Source organism: Pseudorca crassidens, chromosome 12, assembly GCF_039906515.1.
Source record: "Pseudorca crassidens isolate mPseCra1 chromosome 12, mPseCra1.hap1, whole genome shotgun sequence".
Lineage (NCBI taxonomy): Eukaryota > Metazoa > Chordata > Mammalia > Artiodactyla > Delphinidae > Pseudorca > Pseudorca crassidens.
In genome coordinates this window covers 27,499,972-27,521,246 of record NC_090307.1, presented here as the reverse complement: position 1 = coordinate 27,521,246, position 21,275 = coordinate 27,499,972, and the positions used below count along the sequence as shown (strand labels likewise).

At 39.4% G+C, this 21,275-nt stretch overlaps 1 protein-coding gene across 5 annotated transcripts in view; it reads left to right on the top strand.

Moving 5' to 3' along the window:
• Positions 1–19,489, top strand: part of ARK2N (arkadia (RNF111) N-terminal like PKA signaling regulator 2N) — a 75,810-nt gene extending 56,321 nt beyond the window's left edge. For all 5 annotated transcript variants that reach the window (XM_067699203.1, XM_067699202.1, XM_067699205.1 and 2 more), the window contains 2 exons: positions 2,184–2,310; positions 11,362–19,489. In XM_067699203.1, the coding sequence (XP_067555304.1) occupies positions 2,184–2,310; positions 11,362–11,551 (317 nt within the window). In that variant the 3' untranslated portion in view covers positions 11,552–19,489. The remainder of the gene's footprint in view (positions 1–2,183; positions 2,311–11,361) is intronic.
• Positions 19,490–21,275: the final 1,786 nt, after the last annotated feature.

Sequence of the window (21,275 nt, the reverse complement as noted above, 5' to 3'; positions counted from 1 at the left end):
AAAATACTGAATATGGGCAAGTTGAAGGTTTGGGAAAAAGGGAGACTCAATTTGTATTCCTCCGTAGCAGTGCCGTAGGAACCGTGTTCATGACGACAGTCTTAACTACAACATTTAAGTAGAAATTGGATAAAAGACTTGGCTGCAAGCAAAGTATTGGGGTCAGAGCAAGAATCTAGGTATGCCAAATCCGGACTTAACCAATTGCACTTAAGTAACCACCCTAGCTTTAACAAAACTGGGTTTTGTCTGGTGGATGCCACCTTTTGTATGCTTGTAGGGTTCAGTACCACTGCCCACACCACGTAGAATCCTATCTAGATTATTTTTTAATACAGAAGGTTAACAAGCCTATGCAGACTGTAATACAATCTCAATCACCAGTTGTATCTAGAAGCCTTTTTAATCTTCTGTTTTCTCATATGTGCATCATTTTCAATGGAAGAAGAAGAGTAGAAATAATATTAGAGAATTGTAAAAAGAGACCCACAATCATATTCAAATTTGATTACTTTTCATAGCTTTTAACTAGCCCATACATATTTTTATCTTGTTATATGTAACTCTTTGTATGCTATACTTACACTTTTCCCAAATTTCTACATAGCACTCCAGTGACTATCGTTTGACATCATGACACTTTGCTTATTTAAAGTTTTTGCTGTTAGGCTAAATTCTCAGAGATGGGATTATAGGGTCAGAGAGTGTAAAAATTGTAAGGCTTTTGCTTTGGAATTGTCCATGATTTTCCAAAAGGGTTATACTAGAAGTTGGCAGGAGTATGAAAGTACAAGGTGTCTTAATGACCTTGACGCATTGAAGTGAGTGAGGTGAGAGGGGAAGAGAAAGCTGTGTACATAAAATCTTATTTATATTGGTTTAACTTTTATGATGTGTCACAAAGGATTTTTTTTTAAGTAGGGAGAAATAATTTTGTATCAGATGACAATATATTCAATTAAAAATACCCTTTAAAGAGTAAATGAAAATTTGTACCTGTTACGACTCTATTTATTCCATGTTAACTCCTAGATATTCTAAAATTCATCCTTTTAAGTCAGAACATTCAAGAGCTGAGTACATAGGTTGAATTTTAACCCTTTTTTTTTGGCCCCAACCGGGGATTGAACCCACACCCTCAGCAGTGAAAGCTTGGAGTCCTAACCATTGGACTGCCAGGGAACTCCCTTGGGTCCGATTTTGTCAAATCTACATTCCTTAGGAGAAAATTGTTAAAATTGTTTAAAATTGAGATAAGATTGTTAAATCTTTCATAAGGCATCCCAGTATAAATATGATATTAGTGATCCTATTATTTACTCCATTTGTGCCGTTGAACTTGCTTGCTTGCTGCGTTGGGTCTTCATTGCTGCGCGTGGGCTTTTCTCTAGTTGTGGCGAGTGGGGGCTACTCTTCGTTGCAGTGCACGGGCTTCTCATTGCAGTAGCTTCTCTTGTTGCGGAGCACGGGCTCTAGGTACGCGGGCTTCAGTAGTTGTGGCACACGGGCTCAGTAGTTGTGGCTTGCGGGCTCCAGAGTGCAGGCTCAGCAGTTGTGGCGCATGGGCTTAGTTGCTCCGCAGCATGTGGGATCTTCTGGACCAGGGCTCGAACCCATATCCCCTGCATTGGCAGGCGGATTCCTAACCACTGCGCCACCAGGGAAGTCCCCTTTTGAGCTTTTCTGGTTTAGAATTTTGTTCTATTAAAATGATAAGCAGTAGAGAACCCCATTGACCTCTAAGTGGTGACAAACCTGTCATATGCAGGTCATTTAAAAGCAGACTAGATTTGAATGCATAAAGCATTATAGAATGAAGTAGAGTATAATTACAGTTTATATATACCTATAGTTAGATATATATATTTGTCAGAGTACTCCAAAGTTTTTTCTCCTAAGGGATGCGAGTAGAAAGTGAGAGACTTGAAGTTCTTACTTTTATATACGTCCATGTTGTTTCAGCATTCATTTAACAATGTGCATGTATTCTGTTTAATAATTTTTTTTTTTAACAGAACACTGCCCAGTTTCCTTCACATGGGTAACAATTTCGCTGAGGCAAGCTTTCATGAGGGGATTCTGTTTCAGTGATTAAACTGGGAGGAGAAATCTGTCAGTGAGTTGTTTCTGCTGCTTATAAGGAGTCAAAATGTAGTGCTTATTTTTTTCCCCTTCTGTCTCAGGTCATTTGGATCCAGGATTCCTAGCAAGTGACAAAACATCTGCTGGCAATGCACCACTCAACGAAGAAATTAACATTGCTTCTTCAGATAGTGAAGTGGAGATTGTGGGAGTTCAGGAACATGCAAGGTAGGATATTAATTGGAGAGAAGAAAATGGTATGGCATGCCATGGCATGGCTGGCATGAATGGTGGGGCTATTTCTCAAATTCCTGTGGTTAAAGAAATACATTTTGATTCTAGACACGTATGAGCTTCAGAATGTGTTGCATATTGTCTTATATCAAGAACATGTCGGTCACACATGTATGTGAAACAGAACTAATGTTTGTCTCTTATTTTTAACAAATGTCTAGGTGGCTTGACTGAGTTTTCTGGTATGGCATAAGTATCACCGTACTCCCCCCCACCCCCAATCCATATTTTCTTGCCTTTCACTTTATCTTGAAATATTTTGGAAGCAAATAATTGAGAAATCTGCATTTGACATCATACCTCTTCCTAGAGCACCTCTTTTTTTTTTTTTAACATCTTTATTGGAGTATAATTGCTTTATGTTATTGTGTTAGTTTCTGCTGTATAACAAAGTGAATCAGCTATATGTATACATATATCCCCATATCCCCTCCCTCTTGCGTCTCCCTCCCACCCTCCCTATCCCACCCATCTAGGTGGTCACAAAGCACGAGCTGATCTCCCTGTGCTATGCGGCTGCTTCCCACTAGCTATCTATTTTACATTTGGTAGTGTATATATGTCCATGACACTCTCACTTCTTCCCAGCTTACCCTTCCCCCTCCCTGTGTCCTCAGGTCCATTCTCTACGTCTGCGTCTTTATTCCTGTTCTGCCCCTAGGTTCTACAGAACTATTTTGTTTTAGATTCCATATATATGTGTTAGCATACGGTATTTGTTTTTCTCTTTCTGACTTACTTCACTCTGTGTGACAGACTCTGGGTCCATCCACCTCACTACAAATAACTCAATTTCGTTTCTTTTTATGGCTGAGTAATATTCCATTGTATATATATGTCACATCCTCTTTATCCATTCATCTGTCGATGGACACTTAGGTTGCTTCCATGTCCTGGTAGAGCACCTCTCCTTATCTTTCATGAAAGGTTGCAAGTTACCTTGGTCAGTTCCTGATAGTGTATTTCTAGTGATGTTTGTGTGATTTAGGGAATCTTGTTTCTTAGGAATTAAAAAAAAAAAGCCACAAGACATCAAATTAGTGTACAGTATTATGGAAATAATTTTATAAGGTTTGTCATTCTTTAAGGTAGTGGTGAGCAGATTACAGCCCATGGGCCAGATCTGGCCTGCTGCCTGTTTTTATATGGACCTCAAGCTAAGAATGGTTTTTACATTTTTAAATGGTTGGGGGAAAAAAAATCGAAAGAAGACATCTTTTGTGACATGAAAATTGTATGAAATTCAAATAGAATTTATTTATCCATAAATAAAGTTTTGTTGGAATAGAGCCATGTTTGTTCACTTACATATTGTCTATGGCTGTTTTGCACTCCAGTGGCAGAATTGAGACGTTTCATCAGACACTCTAGGGCCTGCCGAGCCAAAGATATTTACTGTCTAGCTCTTTGCAGAAAAACTTTACTGACTCTTGCTTTAAGATACAGTCCTAAGAATTAGTTGCAGCCCTCTCAGAGGTATACCTGAGGAACATTTAACACACACACATACATACACAACAAAATCTAGTCTTTGGAAAAATCTGTATTCTATGTAGAATTTTTCTCCTATGCCACAAGAGTTAAGTTGTGATTTCCTCAAATAGGTATATAACATAGTATCTTACCTTATTTTTAGATCTGATTTTAATCTTTGGTTAGGAAGGTAATAAAACATTCACCAGCATTCTTCTGTTACTTATTTAAAAGGTGAATTTAGGAGTGGAGAGTGGGGGCAAAATAGACATGCACATAAATTGAGGATCCTTCTTCTAATGAGAACTGATTATACTTTCTGAAAGCATTTTTTAGTTAAACAATTGGAACTTTAAGTATGTAGATTTAAGTCATAATTTAACATGCCATCTCCCCAGAAGTGGCTAATTCTCTGTCAGAACTAGTATTGTCCCAGCACTTCATCCTCTATCCTATATTTATGCTGTAAGTATGCCTGTATAGCTGCTTCCTTTTTTCTTTCTAAATGGTTATTTCCCCTATTCTGGTGGGGAAGAATTTTCATTCTTTAATCTTTCCTTTACCTCATTCTTTTTTCTCCTTTTTTCTGCCTTAGTCAAAAACTTTTTCCTATGAAGTTCTCTTTCATTTCCCCATCTATTTCCTTCAAGCTGACTTATCCATGAGATGAAGAAGATAGAACTCTTGTTTTCTTCCTTTACTTCAGTATATGTTTGTCATTTTATTTCAGCATTATATAAGTATAGAAGACATTATTATATTTTTAAGCCCCATGCCAAGATCTTTGTAGAATATTACAGTATTTTTCATTTCAGACTGTGTACTATAAAACTTATTCTGCATATTGACTGATAGATTGATGTAGGTAAATTATCGTCAGTTGTGCCAGGAGCACATTATCCAGTTACCAACTTCCTCTTGACTTACTTTTCAAATTTTAACTCAGTGTTACTCATGTGTTCCTATTCAAGTAGGAAAGAATAGGTTATAACCTGTGCTGTCTTGTCTAATCTCTTACTCTGTTCTGAGACATATCAGTGATATGGTCCAGTTCTCTATTAACTCCTACCGACTCTCCCTTCTTTATTGTCTCCTTGTGCCTAGAAATGTTACAGAGTGAGCTACCCTTCTTTTCAGATTCTTTGTTAAACTTTCCTTCCATAATGATATCTTGAGCTTCTTTTTCTACAAATATTTTTGTTATCTGGAGTTGAAATTACTATATTTCTATTAAAACTTGGAAATTTAAATTCCAAGTTTCTCTCACCTCCAGCACACACACATGCACACCGATTATCTCTAGTACACCCTTCTCTGAACTTGTTAAAGTCTTTTATCCACATTGTCATTTTACCCTATAAACATCTTTGTTTCACTCTTAACTAAGTCAAGTGACTTTGGGTACATTTTAAATAACATGCTATAACATTACTTTCAAGGACTTTTTCATACAGGTTCTGAAGCATAAAGATGTGTTTTTTTGGTTTTTTAAATTCTGATCCTTTAATTTGAATCCTGGAGAAATCATATCTTGGAGGTGACAGATCTATCTTGAAATCTCAGTGGTGGTTAATAACTGTCCATAAAATGGAATGTAGAGTTGACAAATTCTGTTGGAGTACTTTGAATGGACTCTTGTATCATTTTGAGGGGATCTTTTATTTTGGCCCTTGGGTCTAGGACTGAGCAGGATCTCACTGACTCTGCTGTGTCTTTCTGAAAAATTTTTCAGCAGTTTCTTTAGAAGAAGCATGATAATTTTTCAAACATTGAGATTAAAAAGCTGAGAAGTGGGACTTCCCTAGTGGCGCAGTGGTTGGGAATCCACCTGCCAATGCAGGGGACACGGGTTCGAGCCCTGGTCTGGGAAGATCCCGCGTGCTGCGGAGCAACTAAGCCCGTGTGCCACAACTACTGAGCCTGTGTGCCACAGCTCCTGAGGCCTGCATGCCTAGAGCCCGTGCTCCACAACAAGAGAGGCCACTGCAATGAGAAGTGCACCGCAACAAAGAGTAGCCCCTGCTCACTGCAGCTAGAGGGCCGCGCGCAGCAACAAAGACCCAAAGAATAAATAAATAAAAAAAAAAAAATTAAAAAAAAGCTGAGAAGCAGGTGGGGGGAGAGCCTTTCTTGTTGGTTGCTTCAGAATTGCCCCTTTAGCTGCCTGTATCTCATCTGGAATTTATTTCTTTTACAGGTCTAGGGTTGCAGTTATGAAGTATTGATGGGCTTCTGGCAGGGTTATCGCTTGGAAGAAGGTTTTAGGTTTTGATCCACATCTTTTTGTTCTAATTCGATTTGCATGCATAGATGTTTTGTTTGGATTTAGTTGTCCTGTTCTTATTTTTCCTTTTGGTATTCTACCTTGTGGGCTTTCTGAGAGCTTTAAAAAACTCAGACTTGGTTCTTGAGTTGTTCTCTTTGGGACTGTGGTTGCTCTGACTTGGGTTTGGGTGCCATTTTTCCATATTGGAAGCATTCCGGTTTGTTGACCTTTATATCAGTAATTCTAGTTGTGATGTGCCTCTTTTTTCTTTTTCTTTTTTTGTTAAACAGTTGTTTTTCTTTTCTTGCATGCTAACATCTTCCCCTGCTCTTTTCTTTTAGATTTTGGTATGTTCACTTAGCTTCTGTGTTTCTTCTAGTCATAGACTAGAAGGCATGCCTGCCTAACTAATGGTTGAATGTATCTTTTATGGCTGCCTTGGATTGCTGTGATGAACTCCTGTCATTACCTAGATGTCATTTCTAGGTGTTAATTTTTGGACAGTCCAGTTTCACAAGATGCTCTTTGCCAGTGAGGTGGAGACTTTTCCATCATCTCTAGTTCTTCAGTGCCCGCTTAATTTTGCCATAAGTTTTAACTTATGACCCTGTTGCTAATATTTTTCTTTATCCTTGTTCCATTTTCCTTCTTTTCTTCTGCAAGCTTCATTGGTAATTGCCCTAGGAAGATGAATGCATGTATCTTTATGTTATGGAACTGTGCTGAAACAGTTCTTTCAGTACCTGTTCTCTGAAGCTTTTATGAATAATCAGACCCTTACCTCCTTTCACGTGGTCCTATGGTCCATTGGTTAATGTTGGTTCACCCTTCTTCAGAAGAATTGCTGTGGGGAGTCTTTAGCATTTAAGACTGATTGCTGCTTAGAACCAATTGCTAACATTAACCCTAAAAAAAGCAAGGGAGGCAGATTAGCATTTCCCTGAAGCTACAAGAATTCACTCTACCTTCAGTTAGGAAAAATAAGTAGGAATGTTATCTAAGAGGTCACCTTCAGAATCTGTAAATGAGAGCAAAAATGATTAATTTTTAATGTTGTTTTCTTAGAATAGTAGGTTAACTGTATCAACAGCTGATCATCAGAACCTGCCCTCTTTTTGTGTTTTTCTTCCTTTCTACTCTGAAAGTCTCCTTTTTTTGGTTTTAATATATGAAGAGCAGGAAATTATTCTATCAAAACTTACTGTTTATAAATAGTGGATGGGGGGGGCGGTCTATGGAAGTGAGGCCTAAGCAGTTTTTCTTGGTTATAATACTCAAAATGTGACTCTAGTTGTGCAAACCTATTGCCAGTCATATGCAGATTAAATGCTTTGTGAGAAAAAAGCTGGTGTCTGCACTAGAATCTGATTGGACCAATTATAAAACAGCTGAGTATGTTCCCACCCCATATCTTTCATAATAGAAAAAGGATATGTGATAGTACATGAAACTGTGCTTTGTTAGTTGCCTTAACAAAATTTTGAGCCTCTCACATCCTTCTTTAGAGGGCATCTCTGTAGGGCTTATAACAATTGTTGTAGTCGCATTTCCTCCTGAAATTTTTTCCCCCTCTGCATCTGGTATAAGTTATTCTGTAATGTACCATCTTATAAAATAGGGCTCAACCTTTTTTCCCCGGTACTTAAAAAAAAATGTGTTGAAAGCCTTGTTCTGTCCTCATCCATCTCCTAGCTACCATTTTATTCAAGGTGGCTGAAGTCATTAAATCATAAAAAAAAATTTGAATGTTTTATTGGCTTATAACACACACAGAAAAGTAATAAGTGTACGCTTTAGCTTTTGTACCCATACCCAAGTAACCAGCTCTCAGATTAAGAAACAGAAGTCCCTCTTGGCTCCACCTTGCCCTCTGTAACCACTATCCTGACTTCTAACAGGATAGCTTTGCCTGTATTCAGAATCTTACTAACATTCCTGACAGATGCCCCAGCAACTGCTTGAATGTTTAAAAGGCAGATTTTCTATTTTGTAGTGGCTGTAATTGTTGTGTAGTAATGATCATCCAAAAGTTGCCTTCTAGAAACTGATTCATGGTTGTTATTCTGCTCTCAAGATCTCTGTACTGGTGAAGGAGCTGCCTTCCATGATGATTCTCACTTCTCTGGCAATTGCCCTTCCAGTTGCAGTTAATAGGAGACAGGAAAGCTTTTGACCAAAGATAGGATCATCACATTCTCCAGAGAATCTAAAATTTTGAAGAGAAACAGACTAAGGATTGGGGCTTGAGTCAAATGAGTGAGGCCAAGTTGTTCCAGCATCATTAGGTTCTTTGAGGTACTCAAGTAAAGGTGCTTTTCCAGTAAATTTTCTTTTTTGCTTAAAGTAGCGCAATTTGGTTTCCAGTAACTGGAACTATTTATAACCTCTTTCAACCATTCTTCATTAGTAAATACCATCTCTAAACCTCTTACTCTCCTACTCTGGACACTTTCTAGAATCTGCTTTGCTCTTTATTGTATTACCCGCAGGGGCTAGGCAGTTCCCCTTACAGTCAAACATAGTGTATAGTAAGTACTTCGGGAGCAGTCTGAGAAAGACATAGTTGGAAATAAACTCCCCAGTGGAGACCTGATTTTGTTCTGGTTCCATGTTTTACTTTCTTAAGACCCTGGGCAGTTGTCTTTTGGTTTTGGTTTTCTCTTCTGTAAAATGGGAAGATTGGATTAGATCCCTTTTAAAGCTACTACCTGATGTCCTGATGTTACATTGTATGATTACTTAAGGAGCAGTGCAGAGTAACAATTGGGACTAAATACTGCTTTTATTTCAGAGTTATTTCTAGGAATTCTGTCAATGATTACATTGACTTTTTTTGGTAGTCATTCATTCCCTGATTTTTCTAAGTTTCTAACCAACTTTACTTCAATTACTACTTGACAGATGAGCTTTTGAACAGCTTTGTATTTTTAAATTGGTGGTCTGGGCCTGTCTTTGCACTCTGCTGACTCTTGCCGTGTTTTGCCTTACTGAATTTAATACACACATTTGTAAAGCAACAACATGATGTGGAAAGCATTGGACCAGAAATCAGACTTGGCCTGAAGTTCCTTTGCCTATACTTTCAAACAGTATGACCCTGGGCAAGTCATGTAACCTCTTTAACCCTCAGTTTCCCTGTCAGAGTATGGATAAGAACTTCCACATCTACCTCATAGGTCTGTCGGGCATGTCAGATGAGGAGAAACTGCTTAATAATCTTAGTATTCTGTTGTCATCAGTCATCAAAACCATTCCTTTAAAATGTTGGATGGGGCTTCCCTGGTGACGCAGTGGTTGAGAGTCCGCCTGCCGATGCAGGGGACACGGGTTCGTGCCCCGGTCTGGGAAGATCCCACTTGCCGCAGAGCGGCTGGGCCCGTGAGCCACGGCCGCTGAGCCTGCGCGTCCGGAGCCTGTGCTCCGCAACGGGAGAGGCCACAACAGTGAGAGGCCCGCGTACCACAAAAAAAATAAAATGTTGGATGGACTCCTTTGGCTGACGTTTTTCCGTGACTACTCGGTCATTTAATCTGAGTGTATTTAAGGGGTGGACAGATTTGGATTAGACTTTGGACTTGTTTTTCTTTTTTTTTTTAAAGGTTTAATTTTATGTATTTTTGGCTGCGTTGGGTCTTCGTTGCTGCGCTCGGGCTTTCTCTAGTTGAGGCGAGCGGGGGCTACTCTTTGTTGTGGTGCACAGGCTTCTCATTGCAGTGGCTTTTCTTGTTGCGGAGCACGGGCTCTAGGCGCATGGACTTCAGTAGTTGCAGCACACGGGCTCAGTAATCGTGGCACACAGGCTCTAGAGTGCAGGCTTAGTAGTTGTGGCGCACTGGCTTAGTTGATCCGTGGCATGTGGGATCTTCCTGGACCAGGGATCGAACCTGTGTCCCTTGCATTGGCAGGCGGATTCTTATCCACTGCACCACCAGGGAAGTCCCTGTGTGTCTTATTTTAATGCTTTTTACTAGCTAATCTTTGAAAATATGGTCGCCTCTGGGTTAGTAGCTACTCTTAGCCCATTTCTGAAAAGATGATGGCTCTCTGGTACTGTAACAAATCTGCAGTCTACCCCTACTCTGGCCTCAAGGGATCTGTTTTTCGGCACCTCTCTTGGTAAGGGAGTCATTTTCAGGCTAGCCTTTGTAGGAGCAGGGCCTCTTTCCATAAGCCTAAGGGTCCTTAAGGGCAGTTCTGCAGCTAAACCTTGTCTGTTGTTACTCTAATGTTTTCTTTTGAACCTATAGGTTCAGGTAGCCTGGGGTCGAAGCTGGAGTTCTTAAGTGATTCAGCATCACTCATCGTATACATGTTGTCAGAACAGCTGCTCACGATCCATTGTAGTAGTTTGTGTGATTAGAATCATGCCACTTGTCACTTCTCACATATGCTGCAGGGAGACAGGTCTATAATTTACATGTGTGGACCTCAGGAGCAGTGATAACTTGAGCTGCCTGCCTTCCTCTCATATGAATCAAAACTTACTCAGTGGTTCATCCTGGAGGTTCACAGTTCTATCATTTGACTGCAATGTGGAATTCAATATGTAGGTATTTCTGAAACAGTTCTCTCCCGATCAGTGAACTCATGAGATTTGTCAGCAAGGCAGTTCTGTCCCTCTTATAGGATACTTTTAGAGAATCTAAACTGAGTACTTCAGCCTTGTTATTTTCACTGAAGCATAAGTGGTTGTGATGAACTAGCCAGGTGTTTCTCTTGTCACCTTCAGGTTGAGGGAAATTGATCTTTAACTCATGACCTAGTACTTAAAGATGTTTAGACATCTAATCTGTAAAAGGGGTATTACTACTTCTGTTTTTGTAAGTACTATTAACAAATATGGCACAGAACTTATTTTAAGAACAAGTTTCACTTGTATTTCTTACTGTTTCATTAGCTCAGACTAAGATTGTCTGGGCATCTTAATTTTGCTCAGGATTTATATGCTGCCCTATCCTGAAGACCCCAGGGGCTTAAATGAATTCAGAGAAGCATCATCTTATCCATTTTCAGTACAGATCTAGACGTAACTCAGGACTTTGTGGCTGAGACAAAAATCTTGGCATTTTTAAGGCTAAACTGAGAGAGGTGGGGAGACAGACCAGACATGGAGGGAAGGAGGAAGAGGGGGAGGGATATTGGTTTTGGGTTTGATGAACTTGCGTAGTAGGTTTATCTCAGTACAACTGAAGCCATTTTGCCTTCTGTAGGATTAACCATGCTTTTGCTCTTCATTTCAATTTCAGGTGTGTTCATCCTCGAGGAGGTGTGATTCAGAGTGTTTCTTCATGGAAGCACGGCTCTGGCACGCAGTATGTTAGCACCCGGCAAACACAGTCATGGACTGCTGTGACTCCCCAGCAGACTTGGGCGTCACCTGCAGAAGTTGTTGACCTTACATTGGATGAGGATAGCAGACGTAAATACCTACTGTAATGCAATGTCACTGTGTTTCCTCTGCACTGTTCCCTTCCACTTACTCCTCCTCCTCTTTGTGACATGGAAGTTCATTGTCATAGCTTCAGCTTCAGAAGCTGTTTGTGGCATTTGTATAATTGAAACTCATGGAAAATTGCCCCCTTCCTTTTTTTTTTTTTTAAATTAAAAGAAGTCACTTAGGAAGTAACTTATCACAGAGAAAAGAATTTCTTCTTTCCCTCAGTAGGAATCTGAGAATGATGAATTTTATTAGACAACTTCATTTTACTTGGTGACTTTCAATCTTAGGAAACTGCCTTCCTTTTAGAATGATATTTTAATTACCAGGTGAAATGGATTTCAGTTTTTGAATCTTGTATTTATTTTTCTGTGTAATAAAATTAATATGTAGACTTGACCACTGTCAGCCCACCCATTGGCACTCCTACCTTAGGGCATTTGCACACATATTAGTCAGTTCCTTTTTGGCACCTAGTAGGGCATGTGCATTGAAAACCTGTCCTTAAAAATAGAAGACAGAAGTGTTACTTTTCTTTTAGCTTAAGTCTTCTGCCTTTTTTCCTGACTTTGCTCCTGGCTGAATTCCCACAACACAGATAATTGACATGACCCTTTGTGTTTATAAATACTGCTAAGGTGACTTAGTTGATCTCCTTGTTGCAATAATTCATAACTCTGGAAAATATCTCCTTGTGAGGCAGAGGCATTTCAGATAGATACCCCACCATGAGGTTTGGGCATCTGAGGAGAGTATTGAGAGATCCCTTTTCTCCCCCTGGTTTGTTCAAATAATGGGAGAAACATAGAACCTGTTACTTAGGTAGAATATGAAAAGTTGTGTGGCTTCTAAGGCTTTGGGCACTTGAAAAATCTGAGAGGGCAGTGCCTTCTTCTGTAGCTGGTCTCTCTGTAAAGGATGTAATGACAACTGTTTGATACTTGAGCTGAAGTTGACCTGTTGCTATATTTGGGTATTTTTCTCTTCTACCTTCTAAAAGTGGAAAATTCAAAATACATCATAAGAAACCAGATGCAAAACACATTAATGGCCCTGTAGGTTTTCTAGTATCTAACAGGAATAACAAAGGGTAGTAGGAGCATCAGGGAATTCAGGAAATGCCGGTGTTGGAGTTTTGTGGCATTAGTTACTACCTTTTTTACTATAACATTGTAGTTACTAGTGAATTATTTTACAAGCAATACCTAGAATTAGAACACTATGTACTGTGCACAGGGAGGAGTGAAGTAATGCTGGCTTAGAAGACCTCACTTTTTGTTTTTCCACAGTTTTTGTCTGCTTTTTTGTTTGCTTTTGTTTCCATTTTTACCATATAATGGGGCTCTAGCCCTTTGCCTCCCTTCCCAAATGCCTTGGCGGCTCTTCCTTATCATACGAGCATGAGAACGACCATTTTCAGTTTCCACTCAGCGGACACACATTTATACCAAGTGCCTGTTCTGCCTAAGGCGCTGTGGTGGTGCTGTGGGGCTGCTGCGGAGAACAGGACACCCACCGCATGTGCGTGCGTCCGGCTGCCTGGCTCCAGCTGCCTGGCCTTGTCTCCTGTGTGTGTAAAGACTCGCTTATTTCTTTACCCTTCTTCCTGCTGCTTTAGTTCGTCCATACACCTCTCCATGGGGATGTATTTAAGCATGTGTTCTTTCACCTTCTCTGATAACATCGCACTTGATCTGGCCTCTGTTCTTCATCAACTTTTTATTTTCTTATCATTCTACTTTTAATAGATCAGGCTTTTAAAGAGATCTTGAATCTCCAGTTTTAGCACCTCATGTCTCAAGTCTCTCACGTGGCCACAATTCTAGACAAAAACCAAAGACCCAGAGGCCAGAGCGAAATAGGACCTTCTGCACATTCACTACTGGTGTATCCTTGGACCTTCACATTTTACTTTAGGATTAATTTATTGAATTTTACTGTTACACGTTGTTTTTGACTTGAATTAAAATGCTAGACAGAGCAGAAATGTACAATTTCTGGTCTATATTTTCCAGGAAAATCATTGGGGAAAGAATAGAGTGGATTCTATGACTTGAAGTTTTTGCAGCTTATTTTCCCCCCACTATCAGGGCAGAGCCCCACTTTAAAGAACATTTTTGCATTACCTGTTCTTACGTTAGCAGTATGTTTTGTCCAATTCCGTATAGCAGGGGATTTCCCAGGGCATATTTTCTTTAGTCCCTAACAGTCATCCTCTAACGAGAATTCTCTGGGTGTGCTGTGTGCACTGTGGGTTGGGAGTGGAGAGCGGAGTTGTAACCAAGCTCTTTTCTGGCCTTTTGCTTTTATATTGGGTTACACTTTGCCCTCACCTGTCCCTTTTCCAGCACCCTATCTGGCTTGATGCACCAGAACAAAAATTAATATGCAAAAAGCGGGGAGGGGAAGGGATGGTAGAGATAGCTTTTCTCCCTACTAGGTTGGGACTTTTCCACCTACTAACTATAGAGAGACTATGTTTCAGCTCTTCTTTCACTGCCAGATCCAGGAGAGTAGGGATGTGGTTTCTGGCAAGGTATTAATGATAAAATTTTGTGGTAACAGTGAGAGGCCCACGTACCACAAAAAAAAAAAAAAAAAAAAAATTGTGGTAAATTTAAAATTCTGACATTTAAAATTTCTTTTAAGGGGGTCTTTTTTAACCAAAGTTTTGCATTTGGTAGCATAGACACTTTATGCTTCACCGTCTCTTCAAAGTAATATCTCCACTAAAATGGTACACTTGGGTCGCAGATTGGTTTTTGGCACTAACTTGGTTAAGTGCCCCCCTTCCCCCAATTGGAAACCACAGAGCGGTAACTTAGCTATTGCATCAGTACAGCAATATTGATACGTAGCTATTGCTCGCCAGTAGTTGTCTCTTCATTTTGATGGAAGGGGCCGGACTGAATGGACTCCATTATTCGTAACAATTGAGCATCCCATAAATTCTGCTTTTATTATTATCAATTGTGAATATGAACCATCTGATTTGCTAATTTAGTCAATTGTTCATTGTTACTTTTAGCAGATTAGCACCATAGGCAATTTAAAAATGAATTTGTTGCCTGCTTTTTATACTGTGTCACAAGGTTTTTGAAAAAGCTGGGGACACAGTATTGTCTTTCAGTTTGAAGGTTTTTTTTTTTAAAGGCAAAGAGCTCCCCTCCATCCCTGTTTTTCAGTATGTGTATGATGCGACTTCCATGTATATATAAAAATGATTGCGCCCTAACCAAACTTCCTCAGATTGTGCACTGTTTGTTTAAAATAATCACGTATTTTAGTCCAATGCTGTTGTATTTTTTCATTTTATTTAAAACACTACGTACTTCTTATTCTTTTAACAAGTTTTAAAGGGTAGTGATCTTAAAAAAAAAATCACTGGATAACTAGGAAATATTTTTGTTGTTTAAAGAGTACAAAGGTCATTGAAGCCTTTTGCTCCTCTTACCATGAAAATGAAATGTTAGCCATTGTATGGCTAGGAACCAATGCACTTGGTGGTTAACAGATCTGCTGTTGCTGGAGTGTGAGCGTGGACTTGATGCAGTGACGACAAATCATTGCTTAGAATTAATGTTTTAAAATGTGTGACTCTAGTTTTTAAAACAAAATTTGGTTCTTCTTTTCATTATTTAGTTTTTGTTTCCATTTAGTATTTAATGGTCTTTGGAGAAAAAAATAATAATAAAACAGAGTGTTATATATATATTTTTTGGTGCAAGATAAGATTTTCTGTTTTTTGAAATAAGTCTGTAGCATAAAGGTTAAACTATTTTAAGACAAAATAAAATAGAGTGTATTTAAACAAAGATAATTTCTGAGGATTTTTTTTTTCCATCTGCTTCAGTTAATTAGATGGTGCCTGGAGCAGCTCCCAAGTTAGCTTTTGGATGTGAAAGTGAATTATATTTTGTTATCAGATCTTATTGTTAAAGTTCCCTGATTTTTTCCAAGCAACAGCTGTATCCTACTCTTAGAATGTTTTGCAGGTGGCCTTTGGTGTGTTAGATTTAGATAAAAATAGTTTTGCATTAGCTTTCCTGTAGCCCCCACTTCCCTTTCCAGTTAGAACCAGTGAGATTTCAAAGCTGGCGAAAGGCTCCCTAGTGCTAGGCCCCTTTGCTCCTGGGAACAAAACTCAGCTGATAGTTACTTCCCAGAGACCAACGTGCCAGGGTAAGATGCTGTGACTGTGTGCACTTTGCTCGTGGTTGAAGCAAATACAGGGTGTTTCAAAAATAGCCCAAAGAACTTTCCTCCTAATTTGGTTCTATTTTCAGGGTTTTTATTTGGTTATCAAAATGACAGGAACTACTTACTGCGTTAACATCTCATGACTTTTGTAACTTACGTCATGTAAAGGAGAATGAGGAACCAGACAGAGTACAGCCTGTGTTTATTAAAATATTCACTCCTGGATCTCTTTATGTTCATCAAATTTTTAGTCCTACCTGCACTGGAAAGAGATCTGTTAACAATTAGGAAGTACACTGTTAACAGTTAGGAAGTGTTTTTAGTTTTGGGAAATGGTTCTTTTATACTAGTTTGTATCTGAGACCTAGACATGTTAGTGCCTATGAGAAACTTCTTTTCTTGGGCTCTAGAAGAAAATTTTTTGCTTAGGGTCTTGTTTTTGAACGCTTTTGCCCTTGGACGCTGCTTTTGAAGAATAGACAAAGCATGAGTAAGTAAAATAATCTGTGGCTAGTACTTAATCTCATTCTGGCTTCCTCTTTCTACTCTTTGCTGGCTTTTGGCCTTGCCTTCCCTTGTTTGTATGTTTTTCACAGTAGATGACAGCTATTTATAACTTTAGTCCAAACAGAAAAATTACATAAATCTTTACAAAATACATAAACATCTCTTCAGCTCCAATTTTGCAATTGAAGTAAGGTGAATTTCTTCTAGGTTTAGGTTTTGTTTTAACCATTTTGCTGATCTATGGAGTGATCCTGCTAGGTCACTGGTAGGTATGATTTTCTTTACTTTCTTGATTCTGTGTTTGAGAGCAGTGATTTACAGAATTAGAGAAGTTCCTGGGCTATACAGTGGAGCTTTGGCTGGGAGAATATGCCTGGAGCAAAAGAAGGCAGTGTCAAATATTGGAAGGAGCAATGCGCTCAGAAAAAGATGCAGGTGATGGTCATGAACATGATAGTGATGTGGAAAGAGCATCCATTAGCCCAACAGAGGTTGTAACACTGCTGGCTCAATTCAACTGCCATTGCGCTACTTTGCGTGTAGCATGCCTTCTAGATGGAGATGGCTTTAGGCAAGGATCCCTTTGTGTGATGAGGATTCACCATTTCTTTCTTTCCTTTCTGCCAAGCCTTGAGATCCCATTTGGTAGGTGGATGTTAGTAAAAGATGAGAGCGAGTGCTGGCAGTGAAGTCAACCCTCAGAAAGAAGGTGGTGGCAGCAGCTTGTGTGATCTGCTCATAGATCCTGGCCTTCAGGGTGGGAACACCTCTTGGTTGTAAATTCTGTTAATCTAACTTCTTATTCTTTGGTAAAGGAAACTATTTGGTACCAGTTTTTTCCTTTGTGCTTTGATAATCGACACCTCGAAGGAGTCATTTCTGTTTCCTTCCCGTGGCTGCTCTGTCCTAAGAGTGGGAGGGTGAAGTGTTGTGCACCATTGAGCCCTCACTCTTGTGCTTGAGTCTAAAGCAAGCAAGTGTGACTTTAGGATGGATTTTGGCACCTGCAACAGGAGGGAAATCAGACCAGAGGGTAGAGGGACTGATGTTTAAAAAGCCTGAACCAGAGAGCAGGAGACTCCAGAGAAAGACTGACCGCTAAGGGATTTGATTTCTATGCCTTAAAATGGAGAATTTCTAAGATTTATTTTCTGAGACTGAAAGACAGGACTGTGTTATTTTAGGGAATAACTCATTGTTCTGCAGAGCCGTCGCTTTTCAGGCAGGAATTGAGGAGAGTGGCTTACTCCAGAAAGCTGTTTAAAGGACTACAGTTCTATCATCTCACTTAAGTTTTGGAAGGCGTTGGATGACTAACGCCCACAAAACCTTGAATTTCTACAAATTCTTTATTTTCAAAGTTTTAAAAGAATATGTATTTCAAAATTTTCACATGGGGGTAAGAAGTGGTACAGATTGTTGTCCTGATTTTGCAGATTGGAAGACTGAGAACAGAAGAATAACATATCCAGATTTACATAGCTCGACTTAGCAAGAGTAGATTTTTTCTGTGGTCCAAATTAGGACTTTTTAGCTTTAAGAAAAACAAAGCCTCTTTTTTCCACCTGGTTTTTCCTTCATTGTTATTGCTGCTGATTCTGCTTTGTTCTGGCCTGAGAAGAATTGGAAGAAGTCTTCCTGAGAAGGTAATGTTTGATTGGTTCCCTTTTTTCTTGGGCAAGTGGTCACAGATTTAAACATCAGAACCGCACACCTGCATATGCCTCTCAACTCAAGCTCAGGAATGGCCTTGGAAACTTTTCCCATAGATAGATTCCCTGTCTCGTACTTTATGGAACAGGAAAATGTGGATGGTCAGTAAACATAAAAAAGATGCTCAGGCTCACTACTAATTATGGAAATACAAACTTACATTACAGGACACCATTTCACATAGGCAGAATCAGATAAGAATACATTTAAATCCAGTAAGGAGGCAAGACATTGGCAATTCACTTGTCTTCTTGTATGAGCATAATTTGCTACAATTATTTTGGAAAACAGTGGAATTGTCTAGTAAAAAGCTGAATATGTGCACATCTCAAGCTATGGACTGAAGGTTTGGGTTTCCCCTCCCTCCCATTCATATGTTGAAACTCTACTGCCCAGTGTGATGTTATTTGGAGGTAAGGCCCTTGGGAGGTAATTAAGTTTATATGAGATCCTAAGGGCAGAGCCCCCATGATGGGATTAGCACTCTTATTAGAAGAAGAAGAGACATGTAAGACACAGTAAGAAGGCAACTGTCTGCTAGCCAGAAAGAGGGCTCTCATCCAAATCAGACCATGCTGGCGCCCTGATCTTGGACTTGCAGCCTCCAGAACTGTGAGGAAAAAAAAAAAAAAAAAAAAGCCTGTGTTTAAGCCACCTACTCTGTAGTATTTTGTTGTGGCAGCCGGAGCTGACTAAGAGACCCATGACCCAGTAGTTACACTATCTGGGATGATACCCGTGAGCAACTTTTAAACTGTTGTGGTAGCCTAGGTAGGGAAGTCATGAAATCAGTTCAGTGTCTGTAAACCATCTTTTGTTTATGTAAGGAAATATTAACAACATAGAAATAACAGGAGACAATATTGTTACATGATACTTTTGTTATATACTGATAAACATCTACACACAAACATGTATGTGTACGTAGGGTCAAGATATAAAATGTATTTTATTTATTTTTACTGTGGGTTGCAGTAAAAAGATATGGAAAGCCCTGGCTCTAGAGAAACTGGTTTACATGCTCAGAAATGTTTAGTGTCATTTTTCCCCAGTTTTTGGCTATTTCAACATGGATATTCATCTATAGGATGGATAAACATTGTGTTTATAGAAGGTGTAGCCACTGTGAAAATTAATGAACTAGAGCAATATTTATACACTTATATTAGTTATATCAACATGGATAAACCTCAACACTGGAGTGGAAAAAAAGCAAGTTGCAGAATCTGTACTACATGATGCCATTTACATGAAGTTCAAAAAGACAAAACAATACTACATATTGGTAAAAAATTGATACACACATAATAAGAGTATAAAGAAATGCATGAGAACAATAAACACCAAATTCAGACTAATGGTTGCCTCTGGAGAGGGAGGTAAGGAGGGGTCACAGGGACTTCAACTTCACTGGCAAAATTTCTTAAGCTGGGTAGTGGGGACACAGATGTATGTTATTATTTGTACCTTTATGTATATCTTAAATATTTCATAATAAAAATTGTTCTCTGTCTCAAGCAGAAGGAATAAAAGCTCTTTATGACGTTCCAGATGATATTAGTGGAAATGAGTAAGATCTGAAGCTGATTCCTTTTAGATGCCCTCAGTACTTTTTGGATATGTCACCATAAGCAACAACAAAAAATAAATTTGATAACTTGGGCTTTAACAAAATTAATTTTGTGCTTCAAAGGATGCCATCAAGAAAGTAAAATGACAGCCTGTGGAATTGGGACAAAATATTTGTAAATCCTATATCTGATAAGAGACTTGCATCTAGAATATATAAAAGCTCTTTCAATTCAATAATAAAAGACAAAAAGCCCAATTAAAAAAATCTGAATAGACATGTCTCCAAGGAAGATATACAGCTGGTCAATAACACATGAGAAGATGCTCAACATCATTAGTCATCAGGGAAATGCAAATCCAAACCACAATGAGATATCACTTCACACCTACCGGGATAACTAGAATCAAAAAGTCAAATAACAGCAACTGTTGGTAAGGAAGTAGAGAAATCAGAAGCTTCATACATTGCTGATGGGAATGGTCCAGCCGCTTCAGAAAACAATTTGTTTCTCAAATGGTTAAACGTAGAGTTTCCATGTGACTCAGCCATTCTACCCCTAGGTATACACCCAAAAGAAATGAAAACATATGTCCACACAAAAACTTGTACACGAATGTTTATAGCAGCAGCATTCATAATACCAAAAGGAGGCAACAACCCAGATGTCTATCAGCTGATGATGCTTTATGCTACAGCATGGATGAACCTTGAAAACATATGAAAAAAGCCAGTTACAAAAGACCCCACCACATATTCTTTCGTTTATAGAAAATGTCCAGAATAAACAAATCTATAGGAACAAAGAATAATGATTGCCAGGGGCTGGGGGGAGATGAAAGGAGGGAGTGATTGCTAATGGGTGAGAGGTTTCTTCTTGGGGGGTGAAGAAAATATTCTGAAATTCCATAGTGGTGATGGCGCAGCACTCTGAATTACACATTTTAAAAGGGTGAATTTTATGGTATGTGACTTACATCTAACTAAAGCTGTTACTAAAAAAAATTCCCAATTACCTGAGGGTACCATGCTTTAAGCTGCTAAGACCTTGGCATGAATAGGTGCAGGCACACTGCAGAAAATGGATTTAGATAGTTGGGGCATAATGAGGAAGTTTCAACCCAGCTTTGAAAAGGGACTCAGGAGACCAACATGACAGTAATTGAAGCCAGGCATGGCCAACTTTCTCACTGGGTGTGGCCTGCCCTGACCCTGAGATGCAATTTTAGGAGGGGATCTACCCTCTGTGGAGAGAGGTGTGGCTTGCTGAGGGTGAAGATTTTTCAGAAAGAAACCAACCCTTTCCCACTGAAATGTAAGTGATTGCCCTCAAGGCAAGGTCAGGACCATTTCCTGTGAGCTCCTGGGACCTGCCCCTGGTTTTTGCCCAGAAAGTTTACAGCCACCCTGAGAGACCATTCCTGATAGCTGACATCCTGCTAGAGTGGCCCTGACTGCACCATTTGGGCAGTGAGTCACATGGGGTTAGAGTGGGGTCAGCGTCTCGCTAGCTACGCCCCTGCCGCCTGGGAGATTCTGCTTTAACTACTCACACGCTCTCTCGGTTGCCAGCCCCTGAGAGTCGGTGTCACTGCTGAGAGTTTGTGGTGTCCTTCAGGGGTGCTGAGGCAGAAAACACGTTAGGACCTTAGTTTTATGCAGTGCTGGGTAGTACCTCTCCTCTTTTATCCAGTTGGTAATTTTCCACTTCCCAAAGTAGACGGCTGAATTCT